At 45.9% G+C, this 26,846-nt stretch overlaps 1 protein-coding gene across 1 annotated transcript in view; it reads right to left on the bottom strand.

The window, feature by feature from the left end:
* Positions 1-945: 945 nt before the first annotated feature.
* The window catches only part of MUC13 (mucin 13, cell surface associated), a 28,998-nt gene continuing 3,097 nt past the window's right edge, over positions 946-26,846 (bottom strand). Inside the window, exons 2-12 of the mRNA XM_080655224.1 lie at positions 26,295-26,747; positions 22,725-22,838; positions 19,844-19,950; positions 17,817-17,872; positions 14,468-14,631; positions 9,719-9,844; positions 9,255-9,384; positions 8,551-8,588; positions 6,931-7,012; positions 4,050-4,260; positions 946-2,157 (exon numbers count right to left, since the gene is read on the bottom strand). Of these exons, the coding sequence (XP_080511350.1) occupies positions 4,050-4,260; positions 6,931-7,012; positions 8,551-8,588; positions 9,255-9,384; positions 9,719-9,844; positions 14,468-14,631; positions 17,817-17,872; positions 19,844-19,950; positions 22,725-22,838; positions 26,295-26,747 (1,481 nt within the window). The 3' untranslated portion in view covers positions 946-2,157. The remainder of the gene's footprint in view (positions 2,158-4,049; positions 4,261-6,930; positions 7,013-8,550; positions 8,589-9,254; positions 9,385-9,718; positions 9,845-14,467; positions 14,632-17,816; positions 17,873-19,843; positions 19,951-22,724; positions 22,839-26,294; positions 26,748-26,846) is intronic.

Raw genomic sequence — 26,846 nt, forward strand, 5'->3', positions numbered from 1 at the left:
ATGATTGATTAAATCACTGGCCATTGGCGGTTGATTTAGGGGTGGGACTGAAAGTTCCAACCCTCTAATCACATGGTTGGTTCCATTGGTTCCTTAAGTGAGTGCTTTCTAAAAGTCACCTCATTAACATAACAAAAGACACCCTTTCTTACTCTCAACACCTAGGAAATTCCGAGTTTCAGAAACTGTGAAGCAGGAATTGTGAACAAGGCCAAATAGACTTACCTCGTTTTATTTCACTTGGCTATATTACACTTCACAGATGTTGCATTTTTTACAAATTGAAAGCAAGACCCTTCACCAGCAAAAGGGTTACAACTTGCTTTATTGCAGTGGTTTGGGACTGAACCCACAATATCTTCGAGGTACGCCTCTTCTCAACCAGGCCTAACAGTAGAATCCAGAGGCCTTAGGTATGGCCTGATTATACACTCTAGCTTCATATTCCCATGGGTTTCTCAGCTGTCTTCCTCTTTGTCAGCTCAGCAAAACTGAAGCAATTCAAGGCTTCACCTCTTTTAGCCCATTCTCCAGAAGAAAGCATTTCTCTCCCTTCAAGCCTCCTACCAGAGTTTGGGGTTCATTCTAATCGCATCCATTTATTCCATGTACTTCACTCTTAAGTCAGTCACTGTAGCAAGGGGAGATGGGATTCTGCTGATTGGCTCAGGCTAACCAAAGCCCGCCCCTGGGAGCTGAGGCTCCAGTCAATCCCACCGGAAGGGCTTGGCTGTTTCTTAATGGGAGGGGCGTGGGATGTGCACCAGGAAGCAGCTGAAAACATCTACTATCTGTTTAAAAATGCCTTGGGTCATCCCACAGCCCCTGAGGAGGACAGCAGGTGTCAGTCTAGCGTGCCACGTGTCATGGTTGCTATTGAAAGTGAGACTTACTGTGGCGTGTGCAGCACCAAAAGCTCTAAACACAAGGAACACAAAGAAGGGCGCCATCTACCAAAGACACTTTATTTGTTACCTTTCACATGAACAGTCAACAACAAATAATAGTGACAACAAGTAAAAATAACTTGCAAGGGGACCAGACATGAGACATACATAAGGACACTATTGACATTAAAGAAAGGCTGTGCTGGATGTGGCTTCTTGGGTGTGCGTGGTGGCCACAGTTAGGCCTCTGTCCCCAGGGAAGGCGGAGGCCTCAGTGACGTGCCTCTGGAACCTGCATCACAAAGCTGGACGTCTGGATCCAGAGCACAAGCTCCCTCTCCACCATCAGCCAGACAGGCTGTCTGCAATTCCAAAGTGACTTCAAGCTCTTGGGGTTTTTGCCTTCACACCTTTCCCTAGGCTCTGGGCCTTGGGTAGGGGATGCATTAGAGGAAGTGCCCATTTGCTCATCGACGAGGGGAATCTGAGGACGAAGGTGACCCATGCACCTTGTCCTCAATCATCTCCCAGTCCAGCTTCCTTCTGCCGCTGTCCCTCCTGCTCTTGGTCATGACTTTTCTCCCTGCCTCTCTCACCTACTGGCATTTCAAAAACTCTAAAATGCACCCCACGATGGACACTGCTAGTCCAAGCCTCCTAATTCACAAAAAGGTCCTGTATTCCATCACTCCTCCAAAACATCTGAGACATGTCTTTTCTGTCTTCTTGGTGTGAGGCCATGTCACAGGCTCCGGCAATTCAAGAGCAATGAAATCCCTACAGCTGAGGGATAGAAGAACCTTAAAAGGTGGTGTCTCTTCCAATGCCCCGGCACCACCACAGCTGCTGTGTGAGCATCTCCCAGAAGTGGGTCACTCATCTGCAGGCTGTCAACGCAAGAGCAACATTTCCCCAGGAGTAAACCATCTTGGGAACTTTCCTCCAGATTGGAAATGGTTATTGTTCCCACCAGGAAAAAATATATACCAAACAACAAAACCCTAACCATTGTACTGATGGGAGAAAATCAACTGTCTTACAAGTGCTAATAGCATCTGAGTGCCTTTAATTTCATAGGGACTTAGATAGCAAACAAGCTGTTGTCATTGCAAACATCCCCAGCTTCCACTCAGAGAGGCTGGATGTGAGATGGAAGAACAATGCCAGGCCAGGTCTTCACTGCTACTCACTGCTCCATCAGTCTCTTAGTCAAAGTAAAAGCTCAGACACTGAGTTAAGGGCCCTGGTTGGTTCCAAATGTTTTACCGTCCTAGACAAAAAGAGAGAAAGGAAAAAGGAAAAGAAAAACTCTTAGAAAAGCAGTGTTCCAACAGAAACATGAGAAAATTTAGATGCATAAATCATTAACATCATTTTGATGAACATTCTTTGGATACTATTTTTAAATTAGAACCTGTCACTGTGTTAGATCTTTGTCCTATGAGCTAGGATGCATTTTGTCCATTTCATAGATGAGAAAACAAATAACTTGTCTGAGATCACAGAGCTAGTAACAGGAAGGGCAAGGCTTTGAACCCAGGTCTGTCTGACTCTAAATCTCACACTTATTCTACCACTAAAGGGTTCTCTTTAGAGGTTATATTTAAAGTGAGGGCTCCACTGATAAGGAGGAAAAGAGGTTTCTAATGAGTTTGGTGTTTCGGGTTCACCTAGGGGGGATCAACAGGCACTCCCCAAGGACATCCATTTGTGGCCATTGCTGGCCAGCCTGTGTCTGACCCCACGTGGTTCCTATTGTGCAAGCCATCCCTTTGTACTCACATTAATCACTTAGATTTCCTTGATAAGGAAAGTCTACGCACAATATAAATCATAGGATTTCAAAATAAAAATTCACGTTTTCCCAGCATGTCCAGATCCTCAAAGGCAGTGTGCTCACCTGGGCAGCCTGCCGAGGTGAAATGTCCCCACAGAGACCTGGGAGCCTATGCCTGCCCACCTCAGCCCCCTCCAGCCCCCTCTGGATCCTCCTCCTTTATCTATTTTTCTACTCCTCTGGGTATGCTTCATCCTAACCCTTTCTTCTCTCCCTTGCTCCCCTTTTCTTTCCTTTTTAGCAAAAAGAAAAATATAATTTCTTTCCTTGCCTTCTTTTTCCTGGCTCTTCTCTGCCCCCTGTGTCCTCCTCCTCCACCATCTCTCCTCTGTCCATCTCAGTCCCTTGGTCACTCTCTCCATGAGAGTCGTCTCTTACAGGCTTCCTCCTTTCAGCATTTACTTTGGATCAATTACACTGAGCAACACCAGCTACATTACCAGTTACAAATCGAATGAGTACAAGCCATTCATTCTCCTTGACAGTCCTTCCATGGGAAATACAGGACCACCAGCCGAACTTGCCTTATCTCTTCTCTTTAGAAAGGGATCAGCTCAGACTGGTCCCATGCACTGAAAGTGATCAGGTTGCCCTGACCGGTTTGGCTCAGTGGCTAGAGTGTTGGCCTGGGGACTGAGGGGTCCCGGGTTCGATTCCAGTCAAGGGCATGTACTTTGGTTGCAGGCACATCCCCAGTTGGGGGTGTGCAGGAGGCAGCTGATCGATGTCTCTCTCTCATCGATGTTTCTAACTTTCTATCCCTCTCCCTTCCTCTCTGTGAAAAATCAATAAAATATATTAAAAAAAAAGAAAAAAAAAAAGAAAGTGATCAGGTTGCCTTGAAGTCAGACGGGGGGAGGGGTGGGGCACATGGTCTGACTGGAAAGGATCCACAGAACCATGTTTTTTACCTCCAACAGTCCTCCTCAGGCCTGGCCTATGTCCTGGGTCCTTAAACAGCCTGGGAATTGTAACAACCCCCACAAAACCACAGGGGTCATAACCATAGAAGCTTGTAATTTCAAGGGACCTTAAGGGAATCTAAATTAAGCTTCTTTTTATTATTATTGTTGTTGTTGAGGAAATAGTTGGCCAAGGAATTAAGTGATGTAGCTAAAGTCACAAAGATGGTCAGTGTTAGGGACCAAAGGGTGGCTATTTACAACAGCAGAGAGCTTCTTCTGATCTTTTTCTTTTGATTAAAAAAAAAAAAAAAAAAAAAGGCCCTTGAGGCAGCCAGAGCTTGGTGAACACACCATAGCCAAGTCCCTACTCTGCCCTGGGGCCTTGCACTCAGCAAAGCCAAACCAAGCCGACTGACTCACCTAATAGTCGGGGCGGGGCATGCTTCTCTGAACGTAGGGATTCTGCGAGTAGGGATTCTGCGCGGGGCTGTCCTTGGGGAAGGTGGCTCGGACTTTAGGGAAGATGCTCCCTTCTGCTCCGAGATTGCTGAAGCCTGTTGTCGACAGTCTCAGACTCTGAAAATCGTTCTCAATCAGGTTCTGTTCTTCAGTACCCTTATTCTTCTTTGATCTGTAATTAGTAATGGGAATTAGGATCTGACAATAGCAGAAAGTTCCTGAAAGCAAATGTTAATGCCAATACTCCTTTAAAAAAACGTTTTAAAATTTGCAAATATTTTAAAATTTACATGTGTATTACAAAAAAAATATTGCAGAGTTCTCATACATCATCGCCCAGATTCCCCACTTGTTAACATTTCTGAACCATTTAGTCATAAGTCGCAGACCTGATGTCCTATTACCTATAATATTTCAGTGTAGAGTCGGTGAGTCTGAGGACTGTCTCCTCATAAGCTTCGTGTAACCATTAAAACCAGAGGGCTAACACGGATCCGACATTACCATCTAATTCCACCAGGCCATGTAGATTTCACTAATGTTAGTATTCTTAAGTGTGCTTTTGAATTATTTATGGAAATAACAATAGAAGTCAAAGAGAAAAGATGGTTTGTGATACATTTTTCCATTCAAGCAAAGTCTATGTCTATAGAAGCACCTCAGTGAAGGAAACAAGTTCAAGGTATACAGGTCTTAATACGGTTCCGTATTGGCCTCTCAGGGATAAGCATTTCAAGCCAAGTGAAGTTCTTGCAGGTGAAGGAGGCATCTGCCCCAATTCACCCTGATCATGACCCTATTCTTCCTTCTGTCCCTCGGGCCACAGACCTGCCCCTGCAGTGCCCTAGACCAGTGGTCGGCAAACTCATTGGTCAACAGAGCCAAATATCAACAGTACAACGATTGAAATTTCTTTTGAGAGCCGAAAACCGACTTCTGCGCATGAGCCACGAAGTTTTAATCGCACTGTATGTGCGCGCCCGCACGTGGTATTTTGTGGAAGAGCCACATTCAAGGGGCCAAAGAGCCACAGGTGGTTCGCGAGCTGTGGGTTGCCGACCACTGCCCTAGACGATAGGAGTAGGATTTGGGGACAGCTGCATCCATGATGCCCACAGGGCCCTCCCAGGGTGACAGTCACTCTTCCTCCATCACTGAGAATGTCGTAAGGGAAGACCCACTCACTCTGGACCCTAATGGCCAGCCCAGCCCACGATAGAGCTCCTGCCCTCTGACAACACTCCTGTCTCAGGGGCCTGAGGAGAGGCTGCCTTCCCTTCAAAATGGCCAAGAAGTACCCCCTGGGGTGTGTTCCCAAGAACCAGGAATCTGAGGCTGAGTGAAGAGCAAACAGGAAGAAGGGGGCATGGCTGTCCCGGGGCCACAAGGTTCCACAGCAGCCCCAGCGGGCCCTGGAGGCCCAGCACAGAGAGCTGGTCTTCTCTTAAGAAAGGAGGAGACAGCCATGGGCCGTGATGGGAATGTTCCGGCCCTCTCCCTGAAAAAAGGACGGATACAGTCCCAGTTCCCAGCTTTTTGTCCTTATAATTGTCTCTGGGGAAGAGGTAATATCAAAGTGAAATTTTAAAAAAGGGAAGAAACAAAATATTCTAGGAACCTATGAATCTATGTATCTGCACACGTTAGAGTGCAAAAATATTTTGCCAACATGTAAGGTATGAGCTAAACGTTCTTTTTAAAAAGTAGATTGTTTCCTGTTTAGGTGGCTCACCACTTGGCACATTTAGAATGTACTGGATGGCCCTCGCCAGTTTGGCTCAGTGGCTGGAGCGTCAGCTCTCAGACTGAAGGGTCCCAAGTTTGATTCCAGTCAAGGGCATGTATGTTGGTTGCAGGTTCCCTGGCTCTGGTTGGGGTGAAGCAGAAGACAACCAATCGATGTGTCTCTCTCACAACATGTTTCTCTCTGTCTCTCCCTCTCCCTTCTGCTCTCTCTAAAAATCAATGAAAAAAATATCCTCCGGTGAGGATTAACCAAAAAAACAAAAACCAAACCAACAAGAATGGAATGGTTAATAGCATTCTCTCTCCCTGTTAAAGAAGGGAACTTTAGGGTATCTAACTACTTGTTGAATAAATGAATGGGCCCTACTTAAGTTCTTAAGAAGAGCACTTAAGGCCTCTGGCTGAGAGAAAACGTTTCTACTTAAAACCCAGGGGCTCCAGTTGAGGCTACTTTCCATCCTCTGCAGCAAAGTCCTGGCAGGGGACTGACTTCATGGAAATGACGTTTGACAACATCAATGGAGTTAAATACTGTTCACAAAGAGTTTTTATGACACAAGAAAATGGCTGCTATGCTACATTACAGTGTTAAACAAAAATAACTTCAACAAATACTTTTTTAAACACAAAGGACACAAAATTATATAATAATAAAGGTGTAATATGCTAATTAGACCGGACAGCCGAAAGACCTTCAGGATGTCCTTCCAGACAACCTTCCAGATGAAGCCGGGGCTGCGAGGGTTGAGCCCCTTGCATGAATTTCGTGCATCAGGCCTCTAGTATGTATATAATATCCTTTAAAAAAAATAGAGAAAAGCCCAGAAGGGTATATGCCAAAATGTTGGTTGCCTTAGAGTGGTGGGTTTTGTGGGTGGTTTTATTCTGCTCCTTTAGACACTTCTCTATTTCCCAGACTTCCTTCAATGATCATGTAGAGCTTATGTGATCAGAAGGTAAGAAAGAACATTCCATGGTTATGGAGAAGCCTCGCCCACGTCCCTTCTCTTGCCTGAGAAAGGCTGCGTGTGTTTTGCAAACCAAGTGTAATGCCGGTGGTGCTGTGCCCCAGGACAGGGACACTTCCATTCCATACCTCAGGAAGATAAGTGCAATCACCATGCCAAGAATGAGGATGCCAGCAACGGTGCCCACGATGGTGAGAATCAGCTGAAATTCTGGAAGGGAAAAGAGAAGAGTAGGAGCAGTATCCTACAAGCAAGCCCCCACTGTCTGTCTCCTGCGCAGGTGCGTGTGCTCCCGTGCACCCAATCAGGCTCTCAGCTCGGACCCCTCTGGGGCCAGCTTGGATGGGTCCCTCACCTCTCCCCCCACCTCCAAACCCCAACCGTATCTTCAGAACTCAATCAGAAGAGGTAGCCTTGCCAGATAAAAGACCAGAAACGTGAAGGCAGCCATGGAGGCCACGGGCTTTTTGGGGGATGGGATCTCAACCGAGGACCACACTCCCTCCTGAGCTCTGCTGCCTTTGGCTGCCCACCACACCTGACCTGGATGATAAGCTGGGGGGACCCAGTAGGTTGGAGTTAAGTTGTCACTCATAGAGGAGATAGGCAATGGCTTGGTAGAATCGGTGAGGGGAGAGACTGCAGGTTCATTACCATCATCCTCCCTCTCAAGATCTGTTGTCTAGCTGAGCACTTGCAATATGGCTATGAGATGGCCGATAAGTGTAACATGCACAGTGGATTTCAAACACATTTGAAAAACACTGTGAAATATCCCACGAATAATTCTTATGTTGATTACATGTTGAAGTGATAACATTTTTGATAAATGGAGTGAAATAAAATGTCATTAAAATCCATTTCTCTTTACTTTTAAAAATTTACTTAGAATTTTACAATTTGAAATTAAATATGATGCTCACATTATATTTCTATTAGATAGTGCTGCCCTGGACCCTTCCTCTCTCTGCAACGTGACTGTCATGTATGCCTCCACCTGGGTTCATGGGGCCGTAGACCATTACACCTCCAAGGTCACCCAGCCTGACCTTCTCATTGCATAGGTGTGGACACTGAAAGCCCAGAAGGAAGAAATGACTTAGTATATCCAGTTCTGCCAGCAAATATGTAGAAATTGAGAGTATTTCTCATCACTAACTTTGGAGCTGGCTGGAGGCCAAACGTAATATTTCCCTCATCTTGGATCATTTTGTAAAATTTTAAATATAAAATAATTTAAAATATACTAGTAAAGTTAGTATTGTCCCAACCTGGTGGGTGTGAGGGGTGGGAGGAAACGAAGCCATTGAATTTGCAACAACAGATCTCAAACTACTAAGTAGCTCTGAAAAATATTTCAGTATTGAAATGTCTGGTGTCTAGTTCTCCTCTCCCACAACCACAAGCATGTTTGGAACACACTGGTCTTTTGTCCTTTCTAGTAGCAGAAAATGCATCGTTAAGCTACTGTAGAAAATGAATAGGACGTTAGGATGCCCTTGGCTGACTGGGAACTTGTCCAGAGGCGCCTGCCCACCTCTTGGGCTGAGTTCTATGATTTCCTACAGCAAAGGCGCTGCTGCCTGAGACCTGCGGGCGGGATGGGCTGGCACCACCCGGAGGACACGCTGCAGGCAGGTCCCTCCCTCTATGATGGAGCCAGAGGCTTTGGGGTCCGGACTGAATTCTGAATGGGATTAATGTTTGTTTTTCAGGTGCTTAACAACAAAGCAAACTTTTATACTCACCGTCTTCACAGTTGACTCCACTGTAGCCAAATGGACACCTAAGATACAATACATGACAGGAAACCATGGTAAAGAGCGTGTGGGAGCGTGTCAGAGTTCCCACCCCGCCCCACGTCTTCCTTTCCACCCTTCTCTCATCCTCCCCTCCCTTGTTCTTTCTCCTCTTTCTCTTTCCTTCCTTACAGTCCCATTCTCCCGGTGAGCATCTCCCATGGAGCTCTATAAGGTTTAGGGGGGTCACATAATCCCAGGCGGTCTCATTTTCTACTGACCGAATACTCCATCCCCTGATCTCCAGGAATATTCAGCAATCCCGGGGGAGCGGAACCCCAGAGGCATGGAGCCTAGTGGGATCCCCTCGGGCTGGGAAGCCATGGGTCTCTGCACGTATTTGCTGCCCCGTGAGCTGAAGAAAAGGATGGATATCCTCTGAGCTTCAGTTTCCTCACCTGCAAGTGGGGGACTGACATGTTCCTGACAGTGCTGTTGTGTGAGAGGTATCCCTAGTGTGGCTTCCAGCACATAGACATGCTTAGAAACTACTGACGACGATGGCGATGATGATGATGATGCTCTAGACCTACTGACTGACACCAGGATGCCAGCTTCCTGACCCTAAGCCATGTTGCAAGCTCTATCCTTATCCTTTACCCCATACATCAGCTCCAGCCATGGCAGGATAAAAAGGGAATGGCTTCTCTTACGCTTGGCAGTTCCCCTGAGCATCCTTCTGGTAGCCCGGCAGGCACACGCAGGCAGGGCTCCCACCGCTCCGCACCAGGCACTGCATGTTGTGCTCTGCATTGCAGCCATCAGGACACTGTAGAACCACAGCTTTAAAACAGAGTGAATTCTGGGTCACCCTCAGAACCAACCTCTTTAACCCCAAAGTGATACGTCACAGAATGCAATTTTTTCACATTTCTTTTTCTAGGCACAATGAGGTGCTCCTGGGCTGTGCACACGGTGTGCCGGAGAAGCTGCCACGGACCGCCGCACCCGCTCTCGGCCAAGCCCCCACTTCAGACATGTGTCTGGAGCCAAACGTCACAGCCCTCAGCACCTAAGCTGTAGCTGAACACATGAGCAGTAGAGTTTGTGTTTGCAAATGTGACAGGAGAGAGGGCAGGCGCTGGGCAGAACACTTAGAAGCAGGTGGAACACTTACGAAGACACAAAGCGGTCTGTGGGTTGGGTCTTGACAGCCCCGGTTTGCACTTGCACTGTAAGATGTCCCTGCAGTCGTCTTGATCATTCTCCTTCACACAACCATAGACCTCACACCGATCTTGCGCTGAGGGACACAGATAATTCCAAAATATATTTGTTGTTATAACTGAAAATCTGGGATTCTAAAACCCGACTCCCCAATCCTCTCTTCCACGACGATTTCCTTACATTATTCAATTCAAATTAATTCCATCAAAAGCAGTGCAGTTATGTTCCAGTTCAAGATACCTTTTGTACCTCGCTCGATGCTGGGTTCCACAAGGGACACAGTAGCTATATAACTTTTGGGTCCCATCTTTGTAGAATGACATGTTTGAACCCATAGAGAGTTGTTTCAAGCAACTCATAATCCAGACTTTAAGTACAATGGGACGTTAGGGGCTCAAGTTGCTAAAGGTAACATCGTGGAGGAGATGGGAATTGGGCTGCCTTGAAAGATAGGAAAATTTGAACAGTCAGAGGAGAGGCCAAGTCTTTCTAAGTAGAGTAAACAAGGCATGAACAGAAGCAAAGAATTCTTGTTTGGGAGTAGGGGTGCTGTATGAGGGTAGGGGAAGGGCAGTATGGTAAAGGGGAAGAAAATAGAAAATTCTTGGCTGTCCCATTTGGGCTCTTGGCTATGGGCTCTCACTGTTCAATCATTTGATTTTTGGCGGGTCCAAGTTCCCTCAATCTATAAAATGGGGTGAGTAACTCTTATTTCACATGATTGTTGTGAGAACTGAGTGAGCTAATGTAAGTGCATGCCCACTGTTGGAGTCTCAACAAATCATCATTCTTTTGTTCATTCACAGGTGTAGCAGGGTTTGAATGCCAGGCTAATGACGAGGACTTTTATCCCATAAGCCTGAGAATCCATTGGTAGATTCTGAGCAGGAGCATGGCGTGAAAAAGCAATCTTTGAAGACTGTTAGTCTAGAATGGATAAAGAGGTGATATCTATATACACAGTGGAATACCACTCAGCCACAAAAAGAATGAAATCTTGCCAAGTGTGTCAACATGGATGGACCTAGCGGATATTTTGCCAAGTGAGATAAATCAGAACGAGAAAGAGAAATACCATATAATTTCATGTATACATGGACTCTAAAAAACAAAACAAACAGAAACAAGCTCATAGATACAGAGAACAAATAGATGATTACCAGATGGGAGGGAGGATGAGGGAGTGGATGAAAAAGACAAAGGGATTAAGAAGTGCAAATTGCCAGTTATAGAAACAGTCACAGGGATGTACAGTACAGCACAGGGAACATAGTCAATAATACTGTAATAACTGTATGGTGGTAGATGGGTACTAGACTTATCAGGGTGATCGCTTTGTAAGGCATATAAATGTCGAATCACTATGCTGTACACTTGAAACTAATATAATATTGTATGTCAACTGTAGCTGAAAAATAAATTTGAAAAGAATGTTACTCTAGCCCTAACCGGTTTGGCTCAGTGGATAGAGCATCGGCCTGCGGACTGAAGGGTCCCAGGTTTGATTCTGGTCAAGGGCATGTACCTTGGTGTGGGCACATCCTCAGTAGGGGGTGTGCAAGAGGCAGCTGATCAATGTTTCTCTCTCATCGATGTTTCTTTCTCATCGACGTTTCTAACTCTCTATCCCTCTCCCTTTCTCTCTGTAAAAAATCAATAAAATATATTTTTAAAAAAAGAATGTTAATCTAGAAGCAGGTTGGAAGGCATTCAGAATAAAAAGATGAACCTTGAGACTAGACTAGGAGGAGAGAAGAGGAGGTAGAACGGTTATGTGGCTACTCTCTTCTAAACATCCCAGACCTGTCACAAACCTTCCTTCACGCTATTTAAAAATGCCTCCGATTAAAAGTCTAGAGAAAAAGATCCTACAACTTTTGACACAGAAGGCAGACTCTGTCTTTGCAGCAGACGCAGAAAGCGAAAAAGGTGTTTCCCCCTAAAAGTTCCGAGCCTCTCACTTCCCTTTGCTGGGCGTGCAGGCTGCTGTGGCCACGTCTAACTGGCATCCTTTGGTAATTTGTTAATGTATGTAAGAGTGCATGCCTGGTCTCAAAGTGGAGCGATGTTGAGAGGAGTTCTCAAGAGAGAGCAATTCTCGAGCCGAGGTCAAATGGTTTCAAGTGTGCCAGGGCTTCAAGCCAAGGCGGTTACAGAGGAGAGCCCAGACGAGAGGATTACACAGGGGACCCCAACTTTATCTTGAAGAATGCACTGGTTATTTTCAGCTGGCAACCACTCTGAGTGGTCAGTCTCCATGCTGATGGGGACCCTCGGCTTCCTCACACTTGCTAGAAGTCTCATCTAGCCAAAAGCTAAGGTTCATCTTGCCTTGCTGACAATTTCATCTCCCAGGGAGTAGGGGTTGGGATTGCATGAATTGCTACTCTGCACCAAATTCTGGCCCAAGGAGAAATTGATGGGCAGGTAGAAGTGATGGGTCCCTTGGAATACAAGAACTAAGTGATAGCCAGAGAGAGGAGTATGACTTTGACAGAGTAAAAATTGGAATGTTCAGAAGGGAAAAGGTGTAACTCTGTGGCACAAGACTCTGGAAGACGAATACAATTCGAGAATGTTAGAAGCTCTGAAGATGTAATTCTAACTGTGCAGTTGCTAAATGAGCTGTAAAAAAAATGTGGGGAGAGGGTCAGGGACTAGAAACTGGCATGGTTTGCACAGGAAGCTGTCAAATGAGACATAAAAAACATGGAAAGAAGGTCCCAAAATCAAAGACAGAATATTAAGTGTGAGAGGAAGGCTAGAGCCCCCAAAGAGCTCAATAAGCCAAACCCAAAACAACAACAAAATCCAGTAACAAAGAGCAAAGGGATGAAGTGGGAAAATGGGTAAACGAATGGAGGGCCGTGTGTGTGTGTGTGTGTGTGTGTGTGTGTGTGTGTGCACGCGCACACGCATGTGTTTTCCATGCTATAGGGGCTCAAGGAGAGGCCAGGCCTGCTTGATGTAATGTTGACGGATAACATAAGACAAACAGAATGGCTCCCCAACTATTTTCTCCAGTTTCCCTGCCAGAAAATGACACTCAGATGGAAAGAGTTGAATGGACATTGCTGGCGGGACTGCAGCCCAAGGAGAGCGAACAGTAGGAGGAGCCCCATCCCTCCTGGTAGAATTTAAATGTCTTATCATAGAGCATTTACACTCCAGGTCCTGAGAGAATAGTGAGGGTCTCTGTGAAGTCTTGAAGAAAGAGAAGAGATGTTGGAAAGCTATAAATGAACAGAACTTAATTATATTTTCAGAAAGAGAAGTTTGGGACCCTAGGTTGATGAGAGGTTACAATCATTAAAAAGTAAACATTGTAAGAGACTAAAGAGTTTTAGAAACATCGAAGAAAAGGACGAGGGAGGCAGGAAGGGATCGGGAGTACGATGGGGTGGTTGCGGGGGGGTGGGGGGGAGGTTAGGGAGAAGAGGATCTGAGGACGGGAAAGTACCCGTGTCAAATGCTGCAGACAAACCAACTGTGCCTTGGCAGACGCCTTTGGACTTGGCAGCCAGGACTGAGAATCAGCTGCACAGCGCTGCCACCATGGCTGGTATCTCTGAGATGGGGAACTTCTGATGACTGCTGTACTAGGGTCAATTTACTCATGCCTTCCTGGACCCATGCCCTTTGCTAGGGCCTAACACACTCCTCTTGGTCATGTGAATTGCTTTGGCTATCACGACAGCTATAAATGTGCCCTAAGCAGAAATCTGAGAAATACCTATGCATTGAAGCTTACCCTCTCGCTGCCTTTGAAACTCTTTAGGACTAGCCTGCTGAAGGATGAGAGACCATGTGGAGAAGAGACAAACCATCCAGCTGAACCACCTTAGATCAGTCAGCCCCCAGCTCACCCACCCAGCAGCTAACAGCAATTGCTTAAGTGAGCCCAGCAGAGATCAGCCACGCCTGGCCTAGATCAGCAGAACTGCCCAGCTGGGCCCAGTCCAAGTTCTGACCCACAGGATGATGGCATTGCAATCAATAAATAGGCCACTAAGCCGAAACCGGTTTGGCTCAGTGGATAGAGCATCGGCCTGCGGACTGAAGGGTCCCAGGTTCGATTCCGGTCAAGGGCACGTACCTTGGTTGCGGGCACATCCCCAGTAGGAGGTGTGCAGGAGGCAGCTGATCGATGTTTCTCTCTCACTGATGTTTCTGGCTCTCTATCTCTCTCTCTTCCTCTCTGTGAAAAATCAATAAAATATATTTAAAAAAAATAATAAATAAATAAATAAATAAATAAATAGGCCACTAAGTTTTGGGGTGGTTTGTAACACAGCAAAAGTGAATTGTTACAGCAAGGCTATGAGTTTGTGCATCCGCCTGAAGGGGAAGCAGTATAGGTAAAATTTCTCTAATCGCTTGGAAAGTTATAACTTGGGATAAAGTCCTCTTGTTTCACCTTGCTTCCTCTTTCCCTGTCCAGAGACTATTTGTCCAAGACTACCTTCCAAAAAGAGAAACAAACTGGTCAGTTTGAGGAGTTGAGAGAGAGTTAGAAAGGAGTAGAAAGCAAGTGAGAGAAGAAAGGGAGTAAGAATGGACTAGTAAAAAGTCCATTCTTGGAGATCTGTAGATTCAGTTATCCAATTCCTCTTGCCCCCTTCTTACATATAATGGGAAAGTTTACAAAAAGGTAGGTGGGTGTTCAGGTAAACTTTTAATAAAATTATTTCATACTTACTAGTATAGTCTGAAAAGGTATTACGGTTGTTTGCAACTGCTTTATTAATTGCATTAGATATGGTTGTCTCATTTTCTTCTGCATTTTCTGCAAAAAGGTTTACTACTGTTACATCAACAAGCTTGTTACCAGCACGCATTTCAGATCTTGCTGGAGCAGGTATTCTAAAAATGAAATGAATTCATCACGTGAGGAACTGAACACAAGCATCAACAAATTAATCTTTGAACTTCCTATCCTCCCAAGTCTCCCAGTTCCAATCCTGATGCACAGATACAGCCATAATTAGGGGCCTAATAAGGTGGCCTGGGGTTGCAATAAGATAGCAATTTATAGGCCCAGAGTTCTCTGCTCAATGTGTGTTCAGAGGAAACCTATGGCTAAAGCAATATCGCACTGGAGGATCCTTAGAAAAATTGTGGACAATCGTTTTTAGAATCGAGGAGCCTGGAACTAACCAGAAGTAGGACAAGTAACATCTGAAATAGTAACTTGTCACTGTCTGTAGAAAATTAAGAGTGAGTCTCTTGCTGAGCTCTTAAACCTCTAACTGGACTTGGAGAGAGACAGAGGGGAATGTGTCCCTCCCTGTGCCCAGAGAGCAGTCATCAATCAAACAGGATCTGGGTCACTCCCAGGAGCTGTGGGAAACATGAGCATATAATACCAAACCCTATCACCAAATACGCAGTGTCCGCTATGAACAAGACCTTGTAAGGGTCTCTCTCTCTAATCAGCCCTGCATTTTGGAGCCCTAAGAACAGCTGGGCCAAGTTCTAATTCTTTCATTGCCCCAAAGGAATCAAGTGATACAACCACTGAGAAAAAAAATAGAAGGACATTAAAAAACTCCCTTCCTTGAACTGTGGCTGTGTATTTTTAATGCAGGATACATTGTTTCTGCCCAGCTTTATTCCCTCTACCCCATTATGACTTTTGAATAAATACAGAAGCCGAAAACATAGCCAACCTGCTTAGGAAAGGCTTATAGCCATGTTGGTTCTTCAGAACAATCAGCACAATCCAAAACAGTTACCAAATTCTGTGTCTAGAAACAATGACCTCAAAAGCGAGTCCAAAACACCAAATGGCTTCAGAATTCTTATTTTAACTTGTCTCCCAGGATTCGTTTATGATTTGGAGCTGGCAAGGGAGGTAGATGGCAGTGGAAAGGGCTCCTTGATACAGTTATTCTTTATCAGTTAAAAAGTGTCCAGAAATCTATGGTATAAATTTAACAAAATGGGGCTAGGAAAGAAACGCCATCCATACTTCATCCCTTCAAAGAATCTGAGCTTACGCTCCAATTTAGGAGGCAAGACATTACACTCTGAGTGATGGGAGCCACTGTGCATTTAAGTGACACCGAAAGGTAGAGGGCAAAAGACTAGAGCGCTGGGCTTGGAGTTAAGAGAGCTGAGATCTAGACCCAAAATAGTCTCAATCTTCTGCGGCCCAAGACCAGTCACAGCTTCCCTGAGCCTGAGTTCCTGCCTCTGTCCAAAGAGAGATTTGAGAGTTAGCAAAATTCTGAGGAGCCTTCCATTTCCAACATTTGTACCATAGATACCGTTCTTGGGAGTTCAAAGGAGAGCATGGGCTGGAGCCCAAGAAATGTCTTCCACCCTGGCTGGGTGGTTCATTTGGTTGGAGCATCGTCCCATGCACCAAAAGGTTATGGGTTCAATTCCTAGTCAGGGCACGTAACTAGGTTGGGGGTTTGATCCCTGGTCAGGGCCTGTATAGGAGGCAACCAATTGATGTTTCTCTCTCTCTCTCTCTCTCTCTCTCTCTCTCCCTTCTTCTCTAAGACCAATAAAAAAAAAAAAAAAAACATGTCCTTGGGTGAGGACTTAAAAATAAACAAAACACACGTCTTCAAGTTAAAATAAGACTAAGGTGCATTCCCCCGGCCACAGTCCCCGTGGAGGAGGTAGCTCCTGGCCAGGACCCTGAGCTCACAGGTGAGAGGTTGCCTCTGAACACTGCTGGCTCCCTTTCAGTAACTCCGTAAGAACTAATGGAGTTCGATTTCAGGGAACCCTCCCCGCAAATGCTTGTGGGACCAGACCTCCTTCCCACTGGCAGGGCCCCACGTGCTGGAAGGGAAGCTAACAGATGCTGAAATCACCCCTCTGCCAGGCACTGGGTGCATGGGAGCTTTCAAACGCTACCTCATTCATTCCTCCCCGGTTCCAGGAAAGTCCATCAGGTGATCCCAGGTATACAGACCAGGTAACCAAAGTTCAGCGAGGTTAAAACTGCCCATCCATGCAGCCAGGAAGCACCAAGACCAGGATTCAGGTTTGTCTGAAGCCATCCCACCTCACGCTTCCTGTGTTATCCAGCCGTGCTAAAAGCATGACCTCCCTGTTGTCCACTAACCCAGAGCAAATGCCCTGACACGGTGCCAGCCCTCCAGCAGCTGTCCCCTGGGAACTTCCAGCTTCAGAGCCTCTGTGCCAGGGCCCTGCCTCTCTGCCTGCTGCCTGCCCCTTGCCACGTGGTACTGTGCCTCCCATTAGACTGCCTGCTGGTCTCCTGGCTGCCAATCACACTGCCCCTCATTCACCATCAGCTCAAAACTCACCAACGTCAGGAGGCTTTCTCTGCATTATATGCATAAATATACACTGTATCGTATTCTACCGAGAATGTGACAAAGCTTATAAAGACAGATGCAATAGTCAAACCATAAAATATGAATTCAGTAGGGCTGCTTTTCCTGCACAACTTCATTCATCTTAGAGCATTCTTTCCTCGGGCTGCAGCACCTGTGTGTGAATGTGCTTCCGAGAAGGCTGATACAGAACCACTAACTTCCTGAGAACCCTTTGCCTCCTTGTGTCCCTAAATAGCCCTCTACACTGGTCACTGCATATTGATGTGCTCAACAAGTGCTTGTTTTTACCTCAGGAACAGCTCATTACTGGTTCTTCAGTAGCCACAGGTGGGATGTGGGTGTTGTCTCCCTCACTCCCCCCATATGAGGGAAGAGATGACCATGAGCCACTCATTCTTTTCCTGGCCCCCTGGAATGCACATTCCGGGGATTGACCAGGTGTGGTTTTAAGCCAAGGGGTCAAACCAAACCAACGGATCCAGGTGATGCCCTGGACCATGCATGCAGATTGCTGAATTGCCAACCACAGACAGCATCTTGCTGTCCCCAGGCTACACTCTGCCCATCCACACCAAGGTCAGTGTGACATCAGGCTGACCACCTCTTCCTGACCTGTGACTTCCCACTGGCGGCCTTAGTGCGGCACAGGGAACGCAAGAGAAGATGAGAAGTCAAGCAAACGCACACCTGCCTCCAGAGAACCCCACCGGTCCATAGCAGCCTTACCTTACATTATGAATCACAGTCTGTCCAAAATCCGGATTTGTAAATGCACCTTCAAACTGTGGCAGAGAAGAACAAATTTAGTAACAACTACACAGAGGCAGGGAAAGTGATACTGTGTCTAGGTTTTAACATGAATACATTTCTAAACTCCTGTATATAAATACACATGGTTCATTGCAGCAAATTATTTATTCTTGATATGCTCTCCAACACCTTTCAGTAATGTTTGCTATAAAATGGTAAGAATTTAATATAAGTCAGGGTTATCCAAGAAAAAGTTGGAAACCTAAAAAAGCAAAATCAATGATCATACTCTTAAAAATTAAGGTGACTAACTTATTAGGCTTGTCTTTTTAAAGTCACGGTAAAGTTTTGCGTATTTATTAGACTTATCTATATGTCTGCTCCATGCACGCATCAATTTACCTAAGGAACACTTCTTCAAGTTGCCTGCAAGGCAAGTACACCAGGGGATAAGAAGGCAGGCGCTATCCCATCAGGCCTGCCTGGCCACCACTGCACAACAGAGCCAGCAAGTGAGGAGAAGGCAGGTCTGAGGTCAGGCAGATATGGGTTCAAATCCCAACCTTCTCCCTCATCAGCCTGGTGACCTTCAATGGGTCACTTCACTTTCCCGGTCCTTGACTGCCTAATCCACAAAATAGGCAGCACAGTATTCTCTCTCCCAGGGGGCTCTTTTGAGAATTAGAAATATTACACATACAATGCCAGGTCCCGCATGCAACAGAGCAACTCCAAATCAGGGACTATCCATTTGGGTCCAGCTGGGTAAAACAATGGATCCTGGGAGACTTCTCAAGATCTGAGCTGGGACTGCCCCAGCTACCAAGTCTGCTGAGAGGACCCTGCAGAAAGTAAATTGTCTCTATTTTCCTATCTCTCGGAGTTGCAAGGGAGTTCTGGCACATCCCTTTTGGATTAACAGCCTCTTGGAAATGATAAGAACTCTCTCTCCCCTTCCTGATGCCCCTGGGACCATCAAGACCTGACTGAGACCAAGTCCCTAAACTGGGCTCTGGAACTGGAGGGGCCTTTTGGTGGCCACAGTGGCCAGTGCTCCGTAAAGCTACACGAGAAAATCCAGGGCTCCCTGGAAGGAGGAGCCCCTTGACGTCGCCTTCTTCAATGTGCTGACTCTCATCCAAGCTGGCAAATGGGAACGTGGATCCAGAATAAGAGGAGACGTCATGGGTAGCTGGCCCATCGGGCACAGGGGGCATGACCGGGGCCAGGGCAGCCAGGGGCTCTATCCCAGCAGCGCCAGGCACCAGCTGTTCCATCCTGGGCACTAGTTCTCTCTGTACGATCTGTAAAGCCGTTTGGATAATCTTTTTTTATATGTTACCAATTCTAATAACAAAACGCTTTCGTAATGATGTAATTCCGAATGGAAAGACATTGTCATAGAATAAGACCTTAGTTTTTATGGTAAAGTCTTGCTACACTTTGAGAAACACTGGCTGGATGCCCTCTGCAAGCCCCCGCCAGGTCCCACGCCTGTGGTCCTGGCGTGGAGATCTCGCGTGGACGCAGTCGCTCACGATAACCACAATGGAAAGGAGCAGTTGTGCGCCCTGGCATTTTTGACAATAGGGAGAAAGAGGACCAGATGCGCCTTCAGACGGAGTTCCTCTTCCAGGTATTAAAAAACTCACACTAGTTCACAATGTATGCAAATTGGAACGTAAAAAAAAGCACAACATCTTTACAAGTTTTTCTCTTCCATTCTGTGGAAATAATGCGTTTTAAAACATCATTATATCTACCTGTTCATGTAAAAACATTCTAAGAGCTTATGTAACGGCCGGTGTGGCATGGCTGGAGCGAGGACCATGGGAGGCCCAGTGTCCGAGGAAGGGACCAGGGACTCTTGACAGCTGCTGTTCCCCAACCAGTAAGAGGGCATTTCGCTACTTGAACGACTATTGGAGCAGCTGTGCCACCTGAGTATCAGCCCTATGCTCTGCGACTCAGTGTTATAGGAAGGAAGATTGGAAAATACTTACAAATTTTATAATTTCCACATATAAGTTTTCATAGGTCAGCGACTTTTCATCTTCCAAGCCAGATGTTTCTGATACGTTTACTTTAATTGTTCCAGGGAAAACCTTTCCTGAAATTCAAGCAGAATCTTTCTGTAATGTTTAATGTAAAGAGGGTCATTTTCACTTTGTTTAAAAACATACTTTAAAAAAATTCTAAGCATTATATGATGCTGTGACAGGAAGCCTGGAAATGTGATAAATGTTACCCCAAATCCCACCCAACCTAACACAACCATTTTCATTTTGGTATAAGGTATCCCCGACTTTTCAAAAGTTCGCTTTATGCCACTTCACTTTGACGAAAGGCCTACATCAGGACCTGTTTCGTGAACCAAAAGAAACCCTAAGAGGATTTTTGCTTTTATAAAAAAAGATGAAAATAAAAAATAGTGTTGAGCGTTTTAAGTAATTAATTAATTTGTTAATCCTCACCCGAGGGTATTTATTTTCCATTGATTCTTAGAGAGAGTGGAAAGGAGGGGGAGAGACACAGAGAGAGAAACATCGATGTGAGAGAGACACACATCGGTTCGGAGCTGGGGATCAATCTGCAACCAAGGTATGTGGCCTTGACCGGAATCAAACCTGTGACCCTTCAGTCCGCAGGCTGATGCGCTAACCCCTGAGCAAACCAGCAGCGTTCAGCATTTTGCAGCAAGCTGCTACAGAGGCAGCGCACACCCTGAGCAGTGAGAGTGGCCCACCAGCTCCTTCTTAGAAACACCCCTCAGCATCCCGGCACCAAACTGCCATAGCTCTGCACGGCGTCTGCGCTTCACCTCTATGTATTTTGTGCTTTGTTAACAGGATGTCTCCTAAGATAATTGCTCCTTCATTTTACACCATTTCGGTGTACAAAAGGTTTCAGTGGCAAGCTCTGCTTTCAGATAGTGGGGAAATCTATATTTCCCCCCGCTCCTTTTTTTCTTATGCATAGTTTATATCATTATAATTCCAAGTTTATAGCATGAATCTTCTTTACTTATATATACTAATAAAAGGGTAATATGCTAATTAGACCTAGTCGACGGGACATCTTCAACTTCCTTCCGGACAAAGCCATGGTGGTGGGGGCCAAGGCAGAGGCTGTTAGGGGGTGAATCAGGCTGGCAGGGGGGCAGTTAGGGGGTGATCAGGCCAGCAGGAAACGAGTTAGGGGATCATCAGGCTGGCAAGCACAGGCAGTTAGGGGCAATCAGGCAGGCAGGTAGAGTGGTTAGGGACAATCAGGCAGGCCTGCAGGGGAGCAGTTAGGGGGCGATCAGGCCAGCAAGCAGAGGCAGTTAGGGGGTGATCAGGCTGGCAGACAGGGAAGCGATAAGGAACCAGTGGTCCTGGATTATGAGAGGGATGTCTAAGATTAGAGAGGATGTAGGCCGGGCTGAGGGGCCCCCCTCCCATGCATGAATTTCGTGCACCAGGCCTTTAGTTATTAAATAATAGGCATTTTAAACATCTTTACAAATCATTACCTGGTCTTTATAGCTATTGCTTTTTAAGGCTGTATAATATTCTGTGAAATATATGTTCCCTTCATTGATGTAGTCATTTTTGTTTTTTGTTTTTTAGCACTTCTAATTATGTAAAAGGGGGGAGGTTGCAATGAACATATTTATGCCCATGCTTTTCTATATTTGGAGTCATTGACTTAGAGAGAATCCCTAGAAACAAGATTATTAGCATGAAAAATAACATCCTTTTGGCTTTTGAAATACCTCTAATCCCTGTGGCCAATCCTATGCATTTGTTTTCTTTTTTTAAAATTTCTTTATTGATTAAGGTATTACATATGTGTCCTCATCCTTCCCCATTAAACCCCCCCCCCTACTCATGCCCTCACCCCCCTGGTTCCATGTCCATTGGTTAGGCTTATATGTATGCATACAAGTCCTTTGGTTGATCTATGCATTTGTTTTCTATACAATTGATCTGCTCTGGCAAGGGGGGGATTTCTCATTCATGAAAAAGGGAAGTTTATTACAGGAAACAACCTTGGAAACTTCATAGCACCCAGCTGACCTAACCAAAAAGGTGTTACGTCAAGATTATGGCAATTTGCTCCTAGTATCCATTTCTAGACCTGAGAGGCTCTGAAGTCTCTAAAAATGGGGTTTGCTATTATGGAGCCAGCAAATCCTAAGGCAGAGAACCAACCAGGCCTGTCTGCCCACGTGGTCTTAGGCACTCCCCTCATTCTGCCACAGGGTCCCCACGTGACAGCACTACTTTGTGCAGTTGTTGCACCTTTGCAGGGCCTTCGACACCTGTCATTCCCATTTTGTCCTCATGGCACCGTTCCCTTGGACAGGAAAAGTGAAGGGACACATCCACTCCCAGTCCTCAGGACTAGCCCACAAACCTGACTGCCCATTTCCTCTCACACTTGGTTCCACGGAGACAAAGGCAGGAGCCATCTTTCTAGTTTACTGGCCTTCGTTGCCTCCAAATGTTCCTCTACCTCTCGTATTCTGGAAGCTCTTTTGCCATTATTTTAAGTTTTCTATTCCCCTTCCTTCCTTCCTTCCTTCCTTCCTTCCTTCCTTCCTTCCTTCCTTCCTTCCTCCCTTCCTTCCTTTATTTTTAAATGTATTTTTATTGATTTCAGAGAGGAAGGGAGAGGAAGAGAGAGATAGAAACATCAATGATAAGAGATAAGCATTGATTGGCTGCCTCTTGCACGTTGGACCGATCCTGCAACCCAGGCATATGCCCTTGACCGGAATTGAACCTGGGACCCTTGGGTCCACAGGCCAACGCTCTATCCACTGAGCCAAACCGGCTAGGGCCTATTCCACTTTAAGTATGAGATGCAGCTCTGCACGGTTCATCCTTTATAACTCACCTTTATTGCATGTGGAAGAATTATAGTAATGCCCATCAATACACAGGCAAAAGTATGAATTATTCAGACCCACACACGAAGCACCACCGCTACAGGAATCTTCTTTGCAAGGACCTGAGATGGAGTAGAAAGAGGAGAAAAATCCACAGAACAACAATTAACACCCAGAAACACTTTTGAATTTTCATGCCTCCCTCCTGGGAACCTTCTAGTCCTTGGTTGTTTATTCCAGGGCACACCCTGAGAGGAGCCAGAAACAAATACATATTTTCTTATGTATCTAGGGAGCTTGTTACTGAAATTCTGGAACAGGTGCTTATGAACAGTAAAGGTCACAGCTTGGTGGCAAGACTATGCTCAGAGCAGTCCTCTAATTCCCAGGAGCCAGGAATCTCTGCACCTCAAGGAACCTCCAGAGCCTTGGTGTCTGACCCTCTAACACCAGATAGGGCTCCCCAAACTATTTTATAGAAATCACCATATTTTTAAAAATTTATTTTATTTTTCCATCTCCATTTATCTCTATGTTCTCTTCCACCCCCACCCCCACCCCCACCGGCAATCACCACACTGTTGTCCATGTCCATGAGTTCTCTCTCTCTCTCTTTTTTCTTTTTTGCTCAATCCCTTCAACACCCTTTCTCCCCAGAGTCTGCCTACTCTCTATCTATGAGTCTGGCTCTAGTCTGCTTGGTAGTTCAGTTTGTTAATTAAAGCCAAAATATGAGTGAAATCATGTGGTACTTGTCTTTCTCTGGCTGGCTTATTTCACTTAGCGTAATGTTCTCCAAGTCCATCCCTGCTGTCGAAAAGGGTGAAGTTTTCTTCCTTTGTATGGCAAAGTAGTATTCCATTGTATAAATGTGCCATAGCTTTTTTTATCCACTCATCTACTGAGGGGCACTTGAGCTGTTTCCAGGTCTCAGCTATTGTAAATAAAACTGCTATGAACATAGGGGTGCATATCTTCTTTCAAATTACAGAAAGAATATATTTTAAGGAAGGTATAATGGGATGACAGGCAAGAAGCTCCAAAAAGAAATTAGATGCTATGTTCTAGTTAGCATGCATGATATACAGATCCATAATGAAAGGAAGGAATGTTAAGGGGAGAATGTGGATTAAGTCAGTGACAATTCTAAGAGGAATTGATGAAATGACACTCCACTCTCTGGCTTTCTGAGTGGATGACTTGAATAAATGGTTAGGATTAATATTGCAGTTGTTTTCTGCACTGCTGGCTGGGACCCCAGACCAGGCAGGGTGCAGCATCTTTTTTTTTTTTTTTTAATCTCCAGAGATCAGATGGGATCCAAGGAAGAAAGTTAGGTCAGTGGCCAAATGATGATCTTGGCTGGCCATTTTATTCATCTCTTTCAAATGAAATGATTCTGAGCTTTGATTTCTGAATAAATGAAGTGTCTGACAACCTTCAGAGTTGTCTGATTGCTTATGAACCTATAGGTAGATATAGCTTTTTAAAAAAATCTACATATAAGGTACAATGTGTATAACATACTCTTTTTGTGATTAAAAGGGAGAATACACACCCAGCTGGTGGCTCAGTGGTTGAGCATCAACCCATAAACTAAGAGGCCACTGGTTCGATGCCCTGGGTCAGGGTACATGCCCGGATTGCGGGCTCCATCCCCATTATGGGGCACACAGGAGGCAGCCAATCGATGATTCCTTCTCATCATTGATGTTTCTATCTCTCTCTCCCTCTCCCTTTCTCTCTCTCTAAAATCAATAAAAATATATGGAAAGGGGGGAGGAATACACAAAACCACACAAATATGTATGTTTATATTTGTATAGATTATCTATGGAGGGAGACATAAGAAATTGGTCATAGAACTGGCCTCTGGGGAAGGAAACTAGAAACCTGGATCCTAAGGATTTAGGATGGGAGGGAGATTTAGTTTTTACTGACTATACTTTTACCCTGTTTAAGCTTCTTTTTCCATAACTAGTGGCCCCACCAAACGCAAAAGACTGGGAGCCAGGTCTTACATAAAGGCTCCATTTGCTTAATCACCATTTTTTTAGATCTATCAGAGAACATTGGGGAAGCCGAAAGATGTAAGTGCAGGGAGACTCAACTTGTTCTGTGACCTCGGGTAAGTGGCTGCCCTCTCAAGGCTTCTGTTTCCCTATCTGAGAGCAACAGGGCTTATTCAGACTCTTCAAGCCTAGGTTTGAGGATTCTTTTAGACCAGGGGTTGACAAACGATGACTCATGAACCAAATCTGGTCAATCTTCTGTTCTTATAGTTTTATTGGTGCACTGCCAGGCTCATTCATTTATATACTAGAGGCCCAGTGCACTAATTCGTGCACCAGTGGGGTCCCTCGGCCTGGCATGCAGAATCGGGCTGAAACCAGCTCTCCAACATCCCCCAAGGGGTCTTGGATTGCAAGAGGGTGCAGGCCAGGCTGAGGGACCCCAATGGTACACGATCAGGGCTGGGGAGGAACGTGGGAGGTTGGCCAGCCAGGGAGGGACCACAGGAGGGCTCCAGGGCGTGTCTGGCCCATCTCGCTCAGTCCTGATCAGCTGGACCCCAGCAGCGATCTAACCTACTGGTTGGAGTATCTGCCCCCTGGTGGTCAGTGCACATCATAGCAAGTGGTTGAGCGGTCTTAGCATATCATTAGCATATTATGCTTCAATTGGTTGAACGGCCGACCGGATGACTGGACACTTAGCATATTAGGCTTTTATTATATAGGATTGACTATAACTGATTCTATGTCAAAATGGCAGAGTAGAGTAGCTGCAAGAAAGACCCTGTTGTGACCCACAAAATCTAAAATATTTACTAGTTTGCCTTTATCGATAAAGTCTGCTGACCCCTATGCTGGACCAAGCTTTGGGAAATGAGTCAAGTGGTTTATTTCAATAACTTTGGCTTGAGGTCAACTCTTAGATAGTACTCCCAGTACATCTGGCCTTTGGACAATGGCCCGGTCATGTCTAGGACCATTTGAGCACTGCTGCTGTTTGGCTTTTTATCCCTCAGGCTCAAATTCCACAAATGGGCTCAAACTCCTGATTATGATCAGCCACCATCATAACTTGTCCTATTTTTCAATAACACCGGAGAAAGAATAAGGGTAGAGCTGACTCCTTCCTGAGGTAAAGGAGCTAAACCAGGTTGGGGGCGGGGGGGGGGGGGGGGGGGGAAGGGGCTGAAGCATTGGTGCTTATTTGGACCTGGCCTTCACAGAGAAGCCGAAACTATTTTTGGGGAAAACCCCTAGGGATGGGGGAGTTAGAGAAATGCCTTTGATAAAGTCCAAGTTCATAAAAATATTCCACATCTGGCAAATAGCTTGAGGTAGGATGGGTAGTAAGGAAAGGAGAACAGAATGGAACTGTGGGTAATTTTTAGGGCCTCGGCCATCACTACTAACAGTTGTGACTCAGATTTTTGAATTCTAAGGGTTCATATCCAAGGAAACCTTGAGTCTCTATAACCACTTCCCTATCTCAGCAGAACATACTTGCCTGCCACCCTCCACAATGCTGACTCCTCAGTGAGGTGTCTTTGAGGGAGTTGCTCTTACCTGGTGAAATGACACTGCTGGAAGTAGGTGCTATTGTGGTGGTGGTATTGGCTGCGGGAGCCACGGTGGTGGCATTGTCGGCGGGAGCCGCGGTGGTGGCATTGGCTGCGGGAGCCGCGGTGGTGGCATTGGCGGCGGGAGCCGCGGTGGTGGCATTGGCTGCGGGAGCCGCGGTGGTGGCATTGTCGGCGGGAGCCGCGGTGGTGGCATTGGCTGCGGGAGCCGCGGTGGTGGCATTGTCGGCGGGAGCCGCGGTGGTGGTATTGTCGGCGGGAGCCGCGGTGGTGGTATTGTCTGCGGGAGCCGTGGTGGTGGTATTGTTGGCGGAAGCCGCGGCGCGGGTATTGGCTGCAGGAGCCGCGGCGGGCGTATTGGCGGTGGGAGCGGTGGTATTGGCGGTGGGAGCCACGGTGGTGGTAGTATTGGTTGCAGAAGTTATATTTTGGCTGATGGCTGGAAGAACAAAGATGCCAAGTTTCAGAAGGCAGAACATCCTATCTAATAAAAGAGTAATGTGCAAATTGACCGTACCTCCACTATACCAACAAGCCA

This window comes from Plecotus auritus (genome assembly GCF_963455305.1).
Source record: "Plecotus auritus genome assembly, chromosome: 2".
Lineage (NCBI taxonomy): Eukaryota > Metazoa > Chordata > Mammalia > Chiroptera > Vespertilionidae > Plecotus > Plecotus auritus.